At 36.8% G+C, this 14,413-nt stretch overlaps 1 protein-coding gene across 1 annotated transcript in view; it reads left to right on the top strand.

Annotated features, from left to right (window-relative positions):
• Nucleotides 1-14,413, top strand: part of IFIH1 (interferon induced with helicase C domain 1) — a 59,680-nt gene that overhangs the window by 41,057 nt on the left and 4,210 nt on the right. The window contains exons 7-13 of the mRNA XM_040229240.1: nt 690-907; nt 2,059-2,175; nt 4,167-4,290; nt 4,843-5,115; nt 6,377-6,636; nt 9,028-9,177; nt 13,690-13,851. Of these exons, the coding sequence (XP_040085174.1) occupies nt 690-907; nt 2,059-2,175; nt 4,167-4,290; nt 4,843-5,115; nt 6,377-6,636; nt 9,028-9,177; nt 13,690-13,851 (1,304 nt within the window). The remainder of the gene's footprint in view (nt 1-689; nt 908-2,058; nt 2,176-4,166; nt 4,291-4,842; nt 5,116-6,376; nt 6,637-9,027; nt 9,178-13,689; nt 13,852-14,413) is intronic.

Below are 14,413 nucleotides of genomic sequence, written 5' to 3'. Positions count from 1 at the left end.
CATTGCTTAAGTTTTCATTAAAAACCTTCTTCCTTGGGGAAGCAAACAAAAAGTAGGATAAGTTTTTAATTAGATCACTTTATTCTGCATCAGTATATCATTATTAAATCAAACAGTTACTGGACTTCCAATTTGCTCAGTATTTCTAAGTACCAACAAGTTCTTTTTAAGTTTTAGTGGATCCTGTTAGATATGCCCTCTTCTCTGTAGAATAAATACAGTCCTTTCTATTTTGTGGGGGATGGGAAGAAAAGGTAGGAGCAAAGTAGGGAAGGAAGTATATGAAATCATAATAATTAAATGCAATGTTAAAATAAGGTAAAATTATTCCTTTTTAAATAATGTTTTTCATTTGATAGAATGAAGATAAAATTTGCCAACTTTAAATATTTTGTTAAAGAACAAAAATGTAATTCTGAGAGTTTGGGGTAGTAAGTCAGGATCTGATCCATCAAATAACACTTTTTAGATCTATAAATTTTCTGAAACTCACCTATTAAATGGGGATAATAACAGGGATAGTTTCATGATTAATATGCACAAACATCTGTATATACAGGTGGCTAGGGTACTTACATTTCCCTTTAAAAAGTGAGAGATACTTGGCTGCTAAGTTTACTAACTTAAAGGTACTTTTTCACTATATTTTGCCAATATGGACAAATAAACCATTTTAATTTCCTTTTAAGACTTTTCTCTCATCATCATTGATGAATGCCATCACACCAACAAAGAAGTGGTTTATAACAACATCATGAGGCGTTATTTGAAACAGAAGTTGAAAAACAATAAACTTAAGAAAGAAAACAAACCATTGATTCCCTTACCTCAAATAGTGGGACTAACAGCCTCACCGGGTGTCGGAGGAGCCAAAAAGCAAGCCAAAGCAGAAGAACACATTTTAAAAGTAAGTCATTAACTTTATGCAGGAGTCAAAAAACCAAAGTTAAAGCAAATGCCACTGCTTCTCTGTTGAGATTAAGTCCGAGTGCTTTGGAATGCATGAAGGATGGTATTCCATGCTCATGAGTTAAAAGAAATCTATACGCTTTGAAGTGAATAGACTCAGTCTTGTACAAAGCAGTAAGTGCCTTAATAAATTACTGTGACAGAGAACAATATCAAAAACATTATGGAGAGCAAACTTAGTGAAAAACATGAAAAAATTAAATACCTGCCTTTAAATATCTATCCCTAATTGTCAAACGTAACGATCTATTCACAGAAGTATGCATAAACTATGAAAGTTTCTAATTTTCATAAATACTCTATGCATTTCAAAATTGCATGTTTCTTCTGTGCCTTTTTGTTGTTGTTGTTCTGTGTGATACTCAGGTTCCAGGTAATGCAAATTAAATGGGAAATGGAGATATAAGAGTCTTTAATTAAAAACATATTTCTTGTCTACTGCCCCCAAATGGTAACAACATATATAGTACTACTGTTGATCTCAAGCACTGAAAGAATTCAGAGTAATTCACATAAGATGTTGACATGAAGGCGTTGTATTTGCATTTTAAGTCCCTTATTTTTAAGTTGAAGTTGGTAAAAAGCATAGAGAGTAGACAAAAGCACAATTATTTTTTCCAACATATTATTTATTTATAGAATTAAGGACTAACTCCAATCTAAATCCAGGTACATGGGCTTCATCTGCTCATCTTTGCACTGTCCTCTTTTATGTGTAGAAGGAAGTGGTAATATGATCCATGGATGTCAAGATGACCCATAAATGCCTTGTGTAATATGATTAGCTTATAAACATTCTCTTCACATCTCTGCAATTTTCTGTACTCTCTCCATGTTACTTTTTCCATCTGGAAAAATGGAATTTAAGAAATGAAAAAAAATACTTTTTCTGGAATTTTCTACCAACTTGATTTAGAAGTTCTGTTTTTACTCTATCAAGATGAATATTACTGGTTGGACCCACAGTGAAGCAATACTAAAATACTGTGTTTAGCAAATAATGCTACATATTTCTCACACAAGAAAAAATTCTACATTGAATCAATTGAAAAGGAATAGTATTTGAATATTGAAGTGTCTCTTTTTCAGATATGTGCCAATCTTGATGCAGTTACCATTAAAACCGTGAAACAAAATATTAATCTACTTAAAGAGCAAATAAAGGAGCCATGCAAAAAGTTTGTAATTGCAGATGACACCAAAAAAGTATGTGCTTAAATTTTTATATTTATTTGATTGATGATACTATATTCAACTGAAAGATGCAAAGATTATCTTACACTGACACTCTGAATAATATTACTTTAAATTTTTGCAGAAAAGTTTGTTTTATTCTTTTTTATTGATATTAGGCAGCAAAACACTGCTGTGAATTCTTAATCTTTTAGTTTTCTAGTTTGTACAAAGAGTAGCTTAGTGTTTTGTTTACTAAGTATCAGCTGTGGTGGGAGAGAAAGGATAAGGGTGGGGAAGGTTGTAAAGCTAAACTGGAGAGATTACCAGTTTCTTTTATTCGTTTTACTTTTCTGCATTGATTTTCCCAACATTGAACAGAGCCATTTTTGACTACCAGATTTCAGTTGGCAATAACAGGTATCCCACCTAATTGACATATTTAATTTCTTAGGAAAATATGTACAGTAAAGAAGTGGAATATTTACTTTAACAGTGCTTTTGTGATGAATATCTTATTATAAAAATCAACCTGAGTCAGTTTGAACGTTGTGACCAGAACATTATATCAGTACTTTCCTTTGTAAACTATAGAAAGCACCATAAATTTTAGCTGTGTGTCCTTAATAGTAGGTGTAATCTTTGCAAATCTACCTCATAAGGATGTTGAGTTATGAAATATGCATAATAGATAATATTGTGTTTGAAATATAAGCACCAAACTAATGTTAGCAACCAATCTCCATAAGTCATTCTTTTCTGGAAATTTTGAAAAATAGAACTGTCTGTTCCAGCTGAACTAGCACATTTGACTGTACTTGATTTTTCTTCACTTTTTTCATTCAGTTTTACTTAATAAGTTTAAATGCATGTTTCTAATCATATCATTAAAATTAATCCCCAGCATCCTCAAAGAATTCGCTACCGTATCTTTTAACTTAATTAACTTATGCTGTGCTTAGTCATTCAGTTGTGTCCGATTCTTTGCGACCCTGTGGACTATAGCCTACCAGGCTCCTCTGTCCATGGAATTCTCCAGGCAAGAATACTGGAGTGGGTTGCCATGCCCTCCTTCAGTTTCCTCCAACTTAATTAACTCTAGTTATACTTTTTATTGGGTTTCCCTGGTAGCTCAGCTGGTAAAGAATCCACCTGCAGTGCCAGAGACCTGGGTTCACTCTCTGGGTTGGGAAGATTCCCTGGAGAAGGGAACGGCTACCCACCCCAGTGCTCTGGCCTGGAGAATTCCATGGACTGTATGGTCCATGGGGTCAAAAAGAGATGGACACGACTGAGTGACTTTCATTTCACATACTTTTTAATTGAAGTATTAATATAACACACATACAGAAAGGTTCAAATTCATAAGTGTGCAGATTGCTGAATCTTCATAAACTGAAAGCACTTGTATAACCAAAATCCAGATCAAGGGACTTCCCTTGCAGTCCAGTGGTTAAGACTCCATCCTTCCAGTGTAGGAAGCGTGGGTTTGATCCCTGTTCGGGGAGATCCCACATGCTAAGCAGTGTGGCCAAAAATAAAAAATGAAATCCCCATAGTATGTATTCTTCTATGTCTGGCTTTTCTCAAATCTCTACCTTTTAAAATTTTATCTTGGTACAAATAATATTGAAACCAATATTATTCAGTTCTTCACCAAGAAATATTTTTTTAAATTAAGTTCAGGCTTTTTAAATAATTGGGATATTACTTTAATATGTATTTTTAAAATAGCTATGAGCATTCAAGATGTATGACATTCATTAATTTTATTTTTTAACTTTTAAATGGGAAATTCCAGCACAGATACCTAGTGTTGGTGTGGTGTGACTTGAGGGTTGAGGTAAAATAGAAACTGATAAAAAAAAAGAAAATGAATGTATAAAGAGGTGATCAGAGTAACTTGTTACTTTGTCTAGACAATGAATCTGAATCAAATTTGTTATAACATATAAATTATTAAAGATAATGCTATTAATTCAACAATATAAACATATAAGAATAAGTATATCATTTATTTTTAGGATCCATTTAAAGATAAGCTGCTAGAAATAATGACAAAGATTCAAATTTTTTGCCAAATTAGTCCAATGTCAGATTTTGGAACTCAACCCTATGAACAATGGCTCATTCAAATGGAAAAAAAAGGTAATTTGGGTTTTAACATAACATTTGCTTTATCCCATGTTTATACCAAGATTCCAGGTCACATGTTTCCCAAGCAAACTGAAAGCAAATATAATAGCAAATGGAATTTCTGTGTTCTAAGTAGGACAAGGATAAAAATGTCCTGACTCCTTATCTAAGGAAAGAGGCACAAATTCATCCATTTTCTCTTAATCTCCAGAGTCTTTCACTTATTATCTATTTAAAATATTAAGATAAATATTAGCATCTCTGTTTCCCCATGCAAACTTAACTAATGTGTTTTTCATGCTATTCCTCAGAGTCAGCATGAATCAAGTGGTTTTTTTTTTTTTTTTTTTGCTGATGCAGAATAGAAGTAGCAAGCCTAAGAGTCAGAAACTCGCCTCCTTTTTGTGCTCATGGCACATTTTGAGCCTTAATTTGCTCATTTCAAAACCAAAGTGAAGTCTATTTTCAAGTCAGTATCATAAACATATTAACATATTTAAGTCCACAGCACACTTGGGGGAGTATTCTATCATTATTTCATTGTACATAACATATTTTTCATAGCTGCAAAAGAAGGAAATCGCAAAGATCGTGTTTGTGCAGAACATCTGAGGAAGTACAATGAGGCCCTACAAATTAATGATACAATCCGTATGATTGATGCATATAATCACCTTGAAACTTTCTACAATGATGAGAAAGAGAAGAAGTTTGCAGTCCTCCTAGGAGATGACAGTGATGAGAGTGATGACGATGGTGATAATGAAGATGTGGGTGATGGAAAAACACCTTTGAAGCTGCACGAGACAGATGACTTTCTCATATCTCTATTTTGGGGTAAGAATCAGTGTAACATTTTTGCATGGACTCATGCATTTATCTCTTTGGCATGAACCCACTACTTCTTAAGAACTCTTCAAAAAGTTCTCTTAAAATTTCTCATTTTGAAAGAAGAAACTCCATTCATATTGGAGCTATTTCTAATTGATGGGATTAACTAGCGATGAGCTGTATTATCTTAATTTATCATTTGGTCTTCTGGTTTTATTATTAGGTTGACCACAATAAATTTATTTTAAAAACTAGCCTGATTATTAGATACGGCACAAGATTAACTATAGTTTAACTTCTCAGTACTTCATTATATGAAGTCTTCCAGTTAGTTATTCATATATTTTATGAATTTAAGCTAATTATTTCTTGCAAATCAAAACTGTAATAAGATGTCACCTCACACAGTCAGAATGGCCATCTACAAATAGCAAGTGCTAGAGAGAGTGTGGAGAAAAATGAGCTGTCCTGCACTGCTGATGGAAATGTAAATTTGTGGAGCCACTGTTGAGAACAGTATGGAGGCTCCCTAAAAAACTAAAAACAAAGTTACTATATGATCCAGCAATCCTATTCCTGGGCATATATCCAGAGAGCACTCTAATTTGGAAAGATGCATGCATCCAAATACTCATAGCAGCACTATTCACAATAGCCAAGACATGGATGCAACCTAAATGTACATCAATAGATGAATGGATAACAAAGATGCTCTACATCTCTATCTCTATCTATATTTATATCATCTATATCTGTAGCTATACATGTACACAGACAATGAAAGATACTACTCAGCTATAAAAGAAGAATGAAATAATGCCATTTGTAGCTACATGGGTGAACGTGGAGATTATCATACTAAATGAAGTAAGCCATTCAGAGAAAGACAAATAATTATCTGATATCACTTATATGTGGAAAGTCAAATATGATACAAACTTATTTATAAAACAGAAACAGACTCACAGACATAGATAGGAAACTTATGGTTACCAAAGGGGAAAGGCAGAGGGAGAGGGATAAATTAAGAGTTTGGGATTGGCATACACAAACTACAATCCATATATATAAAACAGATAAAGAGCAAGGTCCTCCTGTATAGCCCAGGGAACTGTATTCAATATTTTGGAATAAGCCATAATGGAAAAGAATATTTAAAAATGTATATATATTTCTGTATACTTTGCTGTATATCTGAAACTGACAGAACATTGTAAATCGAGTATGCTTGAGTTAAAAAAGGAAATAAATGAATTATTTCTTAAAGGAAATAAGAAAAAGTTGAAAAAACTAGCCCAAAACCCAGAACATGAAAATGAAAAGCTCATCAAATTGAGAAACACCATCATGGAACAATATTCAAGGACTGAAGGGTCAGCACGAGGAATAATTTTCACGAAAACACGACAGAGTGCCTATGCCCTTTCCCAGTGGATTACTGAAAATGAAAAATTTTCAGAAGTAGGAGTCAAAGCCCACCATCTTATTGGCGCTGGACACAGCAGCGAGTTCAAGCCCATGACACAGGTGAAAACATCCTTTTGGATTTTTTTTTCTTATGTTGTGATTTCTCTTCACTTGTAGTCTTTTTTCATCAATCTTCTCACCAACCCACAAATACTTTAATAAAATGAAACAATTGTTCTTGAAAGAAAATGTGAGTTTAATAGCCATCAATCTGTGGCATTTGATAGGCTAAACTTTGTTCTAGGAATCACTTTCTCCATGTTCTTGGAGGAACTTTCTATATTGGGTTTCTTTTGCAAGAATTCTTAACACTTAAACTTAGTAACAAAATGAGAAAACAGTCACAATATAATATCAAATCGAAAAATCAAATTTCCACAAAAATGTGTGCATTATAATTAGAACTATGTAAAATATGTTTGCATAGGATGAGATCTTTAAGGGAACTTGGAAAAATTAAGACATTTGATGTGATAGAGATTTGGGACCATGAGAGATTTTCTTTTCGAGTTTTGTGTTGTTTTGCTTTTAATTTATTATACTACTTATGTGAACAGTAAAAAACGCTTGGAAGAAGGAATAAAAGACACTTATAGAGATTATAAATATGAGTGAAACAGAAATGGCTTGTTAGTGTAAAATGTCTTCTGAAGTCCTATTGGTCCTGAGTTTTTCTGGACAAAGGGACACTTTAGTTCCATTAAGGTCATCATCATTTGGTTCATTGGAACAAACTGAATTTGTTTTAACATTTATTGAAAAGAAGTTGTTCTTCAAATTGTGCACCAAAACTGTTGGTATACTCTCTACTTATATTGGAGTTGCTTCTAAAGTTTATGTGAAAGAAAGCACTCTTTTCTTTAGGTATGGAGTTTACTCCTTCTTTATGATTAGAGCTGCTTTACCTGATTTGTTTTCCTCTTTGCCCTAGCTGCCAGGAAACTTATAGCAAAACTGAAGTTCATTCTCTCAGCTTCTGTTTTAATTCCTACAAGTCATACACCTATACTTTTTCACTTTGGGCCCCATTTTTTAGTTTTTATTCTATTAGCTTTAGTGTTAAGACTTTGATTTTATTTGGCCTTGGCTCCTCTTTGGAAAGAGACGGGTTACAAATGGCAAGTATGCATTCAAGCTACTCTTTGCTTATCCAGTTTTGACTAGGTGGCTGAATACCAAAATATAGAACACACCCCCTTCCTCACTCTCCACATCCTCACCTGTAGACTGACTTGGACTTACTCATTGGAAGAGGAGTTAGGCATTTATGTAATATGATGTGAGGGTCTGACACTGAGTCTGAAATTCTCACTATTAAAGTTACTCCTTTGAATGAAGGCCCAAACATCTAAAATTCAGGGATCTGTCAAGTTTGTATCAATAGTGGGCATAAATGCAAGAAGGAAAAATTATCAGAGAAGACTGGAGAGGGATCTTTCTGCAAGATTCTCCAGCAGTTAGAAGTCAAAAAGAAAGATATATGTCATCCTGCCTCTGAAAAGAATTGGATGGGAATAGGAGAACATACAGTCTATCTGACAGGTGTATTTTTATTTAATGTATGGAGGCAAAAGATAGGGTAAATATACACCAAAGGCCACTGGATCAACTGCTTTGATAAGAATAGTTATGAAAATAAAACTCCACTGGCTACATCAAGCTAGGTTTATGCTTACCAGTTCCTCCCATGTAAGAGCTCAAGTGAATATTTGATTCCTTTACCTATGTTAACTTTCAAAATTCAGATTTTTAAAATTTAAATATAACTGTTTTAATTACATTTTTAATAACATTATTTCATTTTTGTTTATATCATCCTTTTGAATGGATAATATATTTACCTCTTTTAAAAATTAATAAGGTACAGGGCACACTGGGGTCCTTCAGTCTCCCAGCTCCTCTCCCTGGAGGCAACCAACGCTTTCAGTTTCTGCCAGGAATACTTCATGTTTCTTTGCTTGAATGACTCTTAAAGTGACCAAATGCAAAATACAGTGTATATTTTCTCTCTGACTCAAAATTTGACTGTCTTTAAAAGTGTCATAGCATCTTATTCTCTGACTGTTAAAGATTCTGAAGTTAATGTAGTAAAAAACAAAGCCTATTTTAGTTTCTCATTGCTGTATCCTCTTCTCAGCTGAAAGCATTTCCTCCTTTCTTCCTCCTAAGTCACCCGTCAGTTTGTTTCCTTGGCACAAATGATGGCCTTCCCACCTCCAGACTGGAGGATGGAAATATTTTTGTTATTGTGCGGTAATCCCAGATTGGAAATCAAATGTTGCCTTACCATCATGTCTTTGTTCAATGCCAAAAACAGATGGCAGCAAATCCGTGTATGATCTAATCCTTTCATTTACACTGACCAGTTGCAATTTAGTATTTCTTTTCCTAATTAGAAGATTTTAATGTGTTTAGCATTACAACATTTAATTTACTAAAATGTTTCTACAGAATGAACAAAAAGAAGTCATTAGTAAATTTCGCACGGGAAAAATAAATCTGCTTATCGCTACCACAGTGGCAGAAGAAGGTCTGGATATTAAAGAATGTAATATCGTTATCCGTTATGGTCTCGTCACTAATGAAATAGCCATGGTCCAGGTACATTCAGATACCTCAAATATGTTAATTTCTTTATTTGTGTCCTTGTTTTGTTTTCTTTTAGTAAAACAGCACACATGAAATGGAAAGTGAAAATTGCTCACTTGTGTCCGACTCTTTGTAACCCCATTAAGTATACAGTTCATGGAATTATCCAGGCCAGAATACTGGAGTGGGTAGTCTTTCCCTTCTCCAAGGATCTTCCAATTCAGGGATCGAACCCAGGTCTCCCACATTGCAGGCAGATTCTTTACCAGCTGAGCCACAAGGGGAAGCCCTTTTTTTGTGTGTTTTGATTTCTTTTAATAGAAAAGCACACATACTTTAAAAAATATATCTGTTTTCTTACAAAAAGAGAAATCAACCAGATAATCAGAAAGCCACCAAATTAAGAAATACTTGTATTTCAGGAGTTGCTGCGTTAAATGCCTCACTACTCAGAATGAATTTTTCATGAGGATGATAGCATTGATGGTGAGGTTCCTGGCCAAGGCCATAACATTTTTGTTACTCAGTTCAGTTCAGTTCAGTTCAGTCAGTCGCTCAGTCGTATCCAACTCTTTGCAACGCCATGAAACACAGCACGCCAGGCCTCCCTGTCCATCACCAACTCCTGGAGTTCACTCAAACTTACTTCCAATGAGTCGGTGATGCCATCCAGCCATCTCATCCTCTGTCATCCCCTTTTCCTCCTGCCCCCATTCCCTCCCAGCATCAGGGTCTTTTCCAATGAGTCAACTCTTCGCATGAGGTGGCCAAAGTACTGGAGTTTCAGTTTTAGCATCATTCCTTCCAAAGAAATCCCAGGGCTGATCTCCTTCAGAATGGACTGGTTGGATCTTCTTGCAGTCCAAGGGACTCTCAAGAGTCTTCTCCAACACCACAGTTCAAAAGCATCAATTCTTCGGTGCTCAGCTTTCTTCACAGTCCAACTTTCACATCCATACATGACCACTGGAAAAACCATAGCCTTGGCTAGATGGACCTTTGTTGGCAAAGTAATGTCTCTGCTTTTGAATATGCTATCTAGGTTGGTCATAACCTTCCTTCCAAGGAGTAAGCGTCTTTTAATTTCATGGCTGCTGTCACCATCTGCAGTGATTTTGGAGCCCCAAAAATAAAGTCTGACACTGTTTCCACTGTTTCCCCATCTATTTCCCATGAAGTGATGGGACCAGATGCCATGATCTTCATTTTCTGAATGTCAAGCTTTAAGCCAACTTTTTCACTCTCATCTTTCACTTTCATCAAGAAGCGTTTTAGTTCCTCTTCACTTTCTGCCATAAGGGTGGTGTCATCTGCATATCTGAGGTTATTGATATTTCTCCCGGCAATCTTGATTCCAGCTTGTGCTTCTTCCAGCCCAGCGTTTCTCATGATGTACTCTGCATATAAAGTTAAATAAGCAGGGTGACAGTATACAGCCTTGACGTACTCCTTTTCTTATTTGGAACCAGTCTGTTGTTCCATGTCCAGTTCTAACTGTTGCTTCCTGACCTGCATATAGGTTTCTCAAGAGGCAGGTCAGGTGGTCTGGTATTCCCATCTTTTTCAGAATTTTCCACAGTTTATTGTGATCCACACAGTCAAAGGCTTTGGCATAGTCAATAAAGCAGAAATCGATGTTTTTCTGGAACTCTCTTGCTTTTTCGATGATCAAGCGGATGTTGGCAATTTGATCTCTGGTTCCTCTGTCTTTTCTAAAACCAGCTTGAACATCTGGAAGTTCACGATTCACATATTGCTAAAGCCTGGCTTGGAGAATTTTGAGCATTACTTTACTAGCATGTGAGATGAGTGCAATTGTGTGGTAGTTTGAGCATTCTTTGGCATTGCCTTTCTTAGGGATTGGAATAAAAACTGACCTCTTCCAGTCCTGTGGCCACTGCTGAGTTTTCCAAATTTGCTGGCATATTGAGTGCAGCACTTTCACAGCATCATCTTCCAGGATTTGAAATAGCTCCACTGGAATTCCATCACCTCCTCTAGCTTTGTTCGTAGTGATGCTTTCTAAGGCCCACTTGACTTCACATTCCAGGATGTCTGGCTCTAGATGAGTGATCACACCATCGTGATTATCTGGGTCGTGAAGATCTTTTTTGTACAGTTCTTCTGTGTATTCTTGCCACCTCTTCTTAATATCTTCTGCTTCTGTTGGGTCCAGACCATTTCTGTCCTTTATCGAGCCCATCTTTGCAAGAAATGTTCCCTTGGTATCTCTAATTTTCTTGAAGAGATCTCTAGTCTTTCCCATTCTGTTGTTTTCCTCTATTTCTTTGCATTGATCGCTGAAGAAGGCTTTCTTATCTCTTCTTGCTATTCTTTGGAACTCTGCATTCAGATGCTTATATCTTTCCTTTTCTCCTTTGCTTTTTGCTTCTCTTCTTTTCACAGCTATTTGTAAGGCCTCCTCAGACAGCCATTTTGCTTTTTTGCATTTCTTTTCCATGGGGATAGTCTTGATCCCTGTCTCCTGTACAATGTCACGAATCTCATTCCATAGTTCATCAGGCACTCTATCTATCAGATCTAGGCCCTTAAATCTATTTCTCACTTCCACTGTATAATCATAAGAGATTTGATTTAGGTCATACCTGAAAGGTGCAGTGGTTTTCCCTACTTTCTTCAATTTAAGTCTGAATTTGGCCATAAGAAGCTCATGATTGAGCCACAGTCATCTCCCAGTCTTGTTTTTGCTGACTGCATAGAGCTTCTCCATCTTTGGCTGCAAAGAATATAATCAATCTGATTTCAGTGTTGAACATCTGGTGATGTCCATGTGTAGAGTCTTCTCTTGTGTTGTTAGAAGAGGGTATTTGCTATGACCGGTGCGTTCTCTTGGCAAAACTCTATTAACCGTTGCCCTGCCTCATTCCATATTCCAAGGCCAAATTGCCTGTTACTCCAGGTGTTTCTTGACTTCCTACTTTTGCATTCCAGTCCCCTATAATGAAAAGGACATCTTTTTTAGGTGTTAGGTCTAAAAGGTCTTGTTGGTCTTCATAGAACTGTTCAACATCAGCTTCTTCAGTGTTACTGGTTGGGGCATAGACTTGGATTACTGTGATATTGAATGGTTTGCCTTGGAAATGAACACAGATCATTCTGTCGTTTTTGATACTGCATCCAAGTACTGCATTTTAGACTCTTTTGTTGACCATGATGGCTACTCCATTTCTTCTAAGGGATTCCTGCCCACACTAGTAGATTTAATGGTCATTTTAGTTAAATTCACCCATTCCAGTCCATTTTAGTTCGCTGATTCCTAGAATATCGACGTTCACTCTTGCCATCTCCTGTTTGACCACTTCCAATTTGCCTTGATTCATGGACCTGACATTCCAGGCTCCTATGCAATATTGCTCTTTACAGCATCAGACCTTGCTTCTATCACCAGTCACATCCACAACTGGGTATTGTTTTTGCTTTGGCTCCATCCCTTCATTCTCTCTGGAGTTATTTCTCCACTGATCTCCAGTAGCATATTGGGCACCTACTGACCAATTTTGTTACTCAAAATGTGCCTTAGTATTAACTCTTTATACAAAAGTGAAGAAATATATTGGGCTTCCCTGGTGGCTCAGCTGGGTAAAGAATCCACCTGCAATGCAAGAGACCTGGGTTCGACCCCTTGGTTAGGAAGATCCACTGGAGGAGGGCATGGCAACCCACTCCAATATTCTTGCCTGGAGAATCCCCATGGACAGAGGAGACTGGAGGACTACAGTCCATGGGGTCACAAAGAGTCAGACACGACTGAGCAACTAAGCAGAGCACAGCATAGAAATGTACCACCACACTGAGTGTGTTTTCTTACAACTTTGAAGGTAGATGCCAGAAACATAATGGCACTTGCCTCACACTCAGCTCTGGTGTCAAAGTCAGAGAGGCCCTTCTCCCCAGTTGTCCTCCCTACTGGGAAGCGGGGCAATGGGACTCCCCAGCCCAAATCACTGATGATGGTTTGCAGGGTTTGAGAGGGGTACCTGGGGAAAAGAAGGGCAAGACAAGAGGGCCTTGTGTCATTGAGGCTTTTGAGGGCCAGTGTGGGCTTCCGTGGTGCCTCAGTGGTAAAGAACTCACCTGCCAGTGCAGGAGATATAAGAGACAGGTTCGATCCCTAGATTGGAAAGATCCCTTTGAGAAGGGCATGACAACCCTCTCTAGTATGATTGCCTGGAGGATCCCATGAACAGAGGAGCCTGGCAGGCTCTAGTTCATGGGGTCATAAAAACTCAGACACGACTGCAGTGACATAGCACGCATGTACCCATGCATGTGGGAACCTAACCATCATCATTCTACAACATTGTTTTTCACTGAAGTGCATTTTGAGTTTCAAATAGCCAGCTTATTAAGAAAATGGATAATAACTGACTTTACAGAGAATAGAGGAATCATTTGATGATGGGATATTGAGCAGTGAATATCATTCTGAAACAAAAACAGGAGCATTCGTAGCAAAGCACAGCCCTTCATTGACTTCATTGACTTGATTCTTTCTGTTCTCAGGCCCGTGGTCGAGCCAGAGCTGATGAGAGCACCTATGTCCTGGTTGCCCAAAGCGGCTCAGGGGTTGTTGAACGTGAGACAGTTAATGATTTCCGAGAGAAAATGATGTATAAAGCTATAGACTGTGTTCAAAATATGAAACCAGAGGAGTATGCTCATAAGGTATTGTTTTGGGCTAACTCTGAATTTAGTTTTCACTTTTAAATGGCTGTCTGTGGTTGCCATGATATCTCTTTGTGGTTAAGCCTCTAGACAGAAATTGTGCTGAATTATAAATTCCAGTTTGAAAGACTGTTCTGAGACCAGATTCACATACAAAGACTCAAGATCTGTGGTGGGCAGAAATCATCAGGGAGCTGTACTATAAAGTTTGATAATATAAATTTAGATTTTCCCTGATCTAGAAAAACTAGTGCAACTCACTTATTCAATTCAACCTGGTCATTTTGGTCCCATCTAATCTGTACAGGCACACTTTTTTTCATTTTAGAAATATTTGTGAAGTGCCTACTGCATGTTAGGCAATAGGCAACACTGTTGTAAAAACAGTGCATGTAGCCACAAGCAACGCAGATAGATCCCTCCTGCGTGAAACTTGTATTTGAGTGAGTACATGGTGAGATTTGAGGAGGAGAAACGATAAAGAAAAATAAAGCAAGTAATACATGTATGGAGAGGAGAGCTGAAGCATTAGGTCAAGACAATGTGAAACAAACATCTAGTT

The sequence above is a fragment of the Oryx dammah genome, unplaced genomic scaffold, assembly GCF_014754425.2.
Source record: "Oryx dammah isolate SB20612 unplaced genomic scaffold, SCBI_Odam_1.1 HiC_scaffold_27, whole genome shotgun sequence".
Taxonomy (NCBI): domain Eukaryota; kingdom Metazoa; phylum Chordata; class Mammalia; order Artiodactyla; family Bovidae; genus Oryx; species Oryx dammah.
This window is presented reverse-complemented; position numbering and strand designations above follow the sequence as displayed.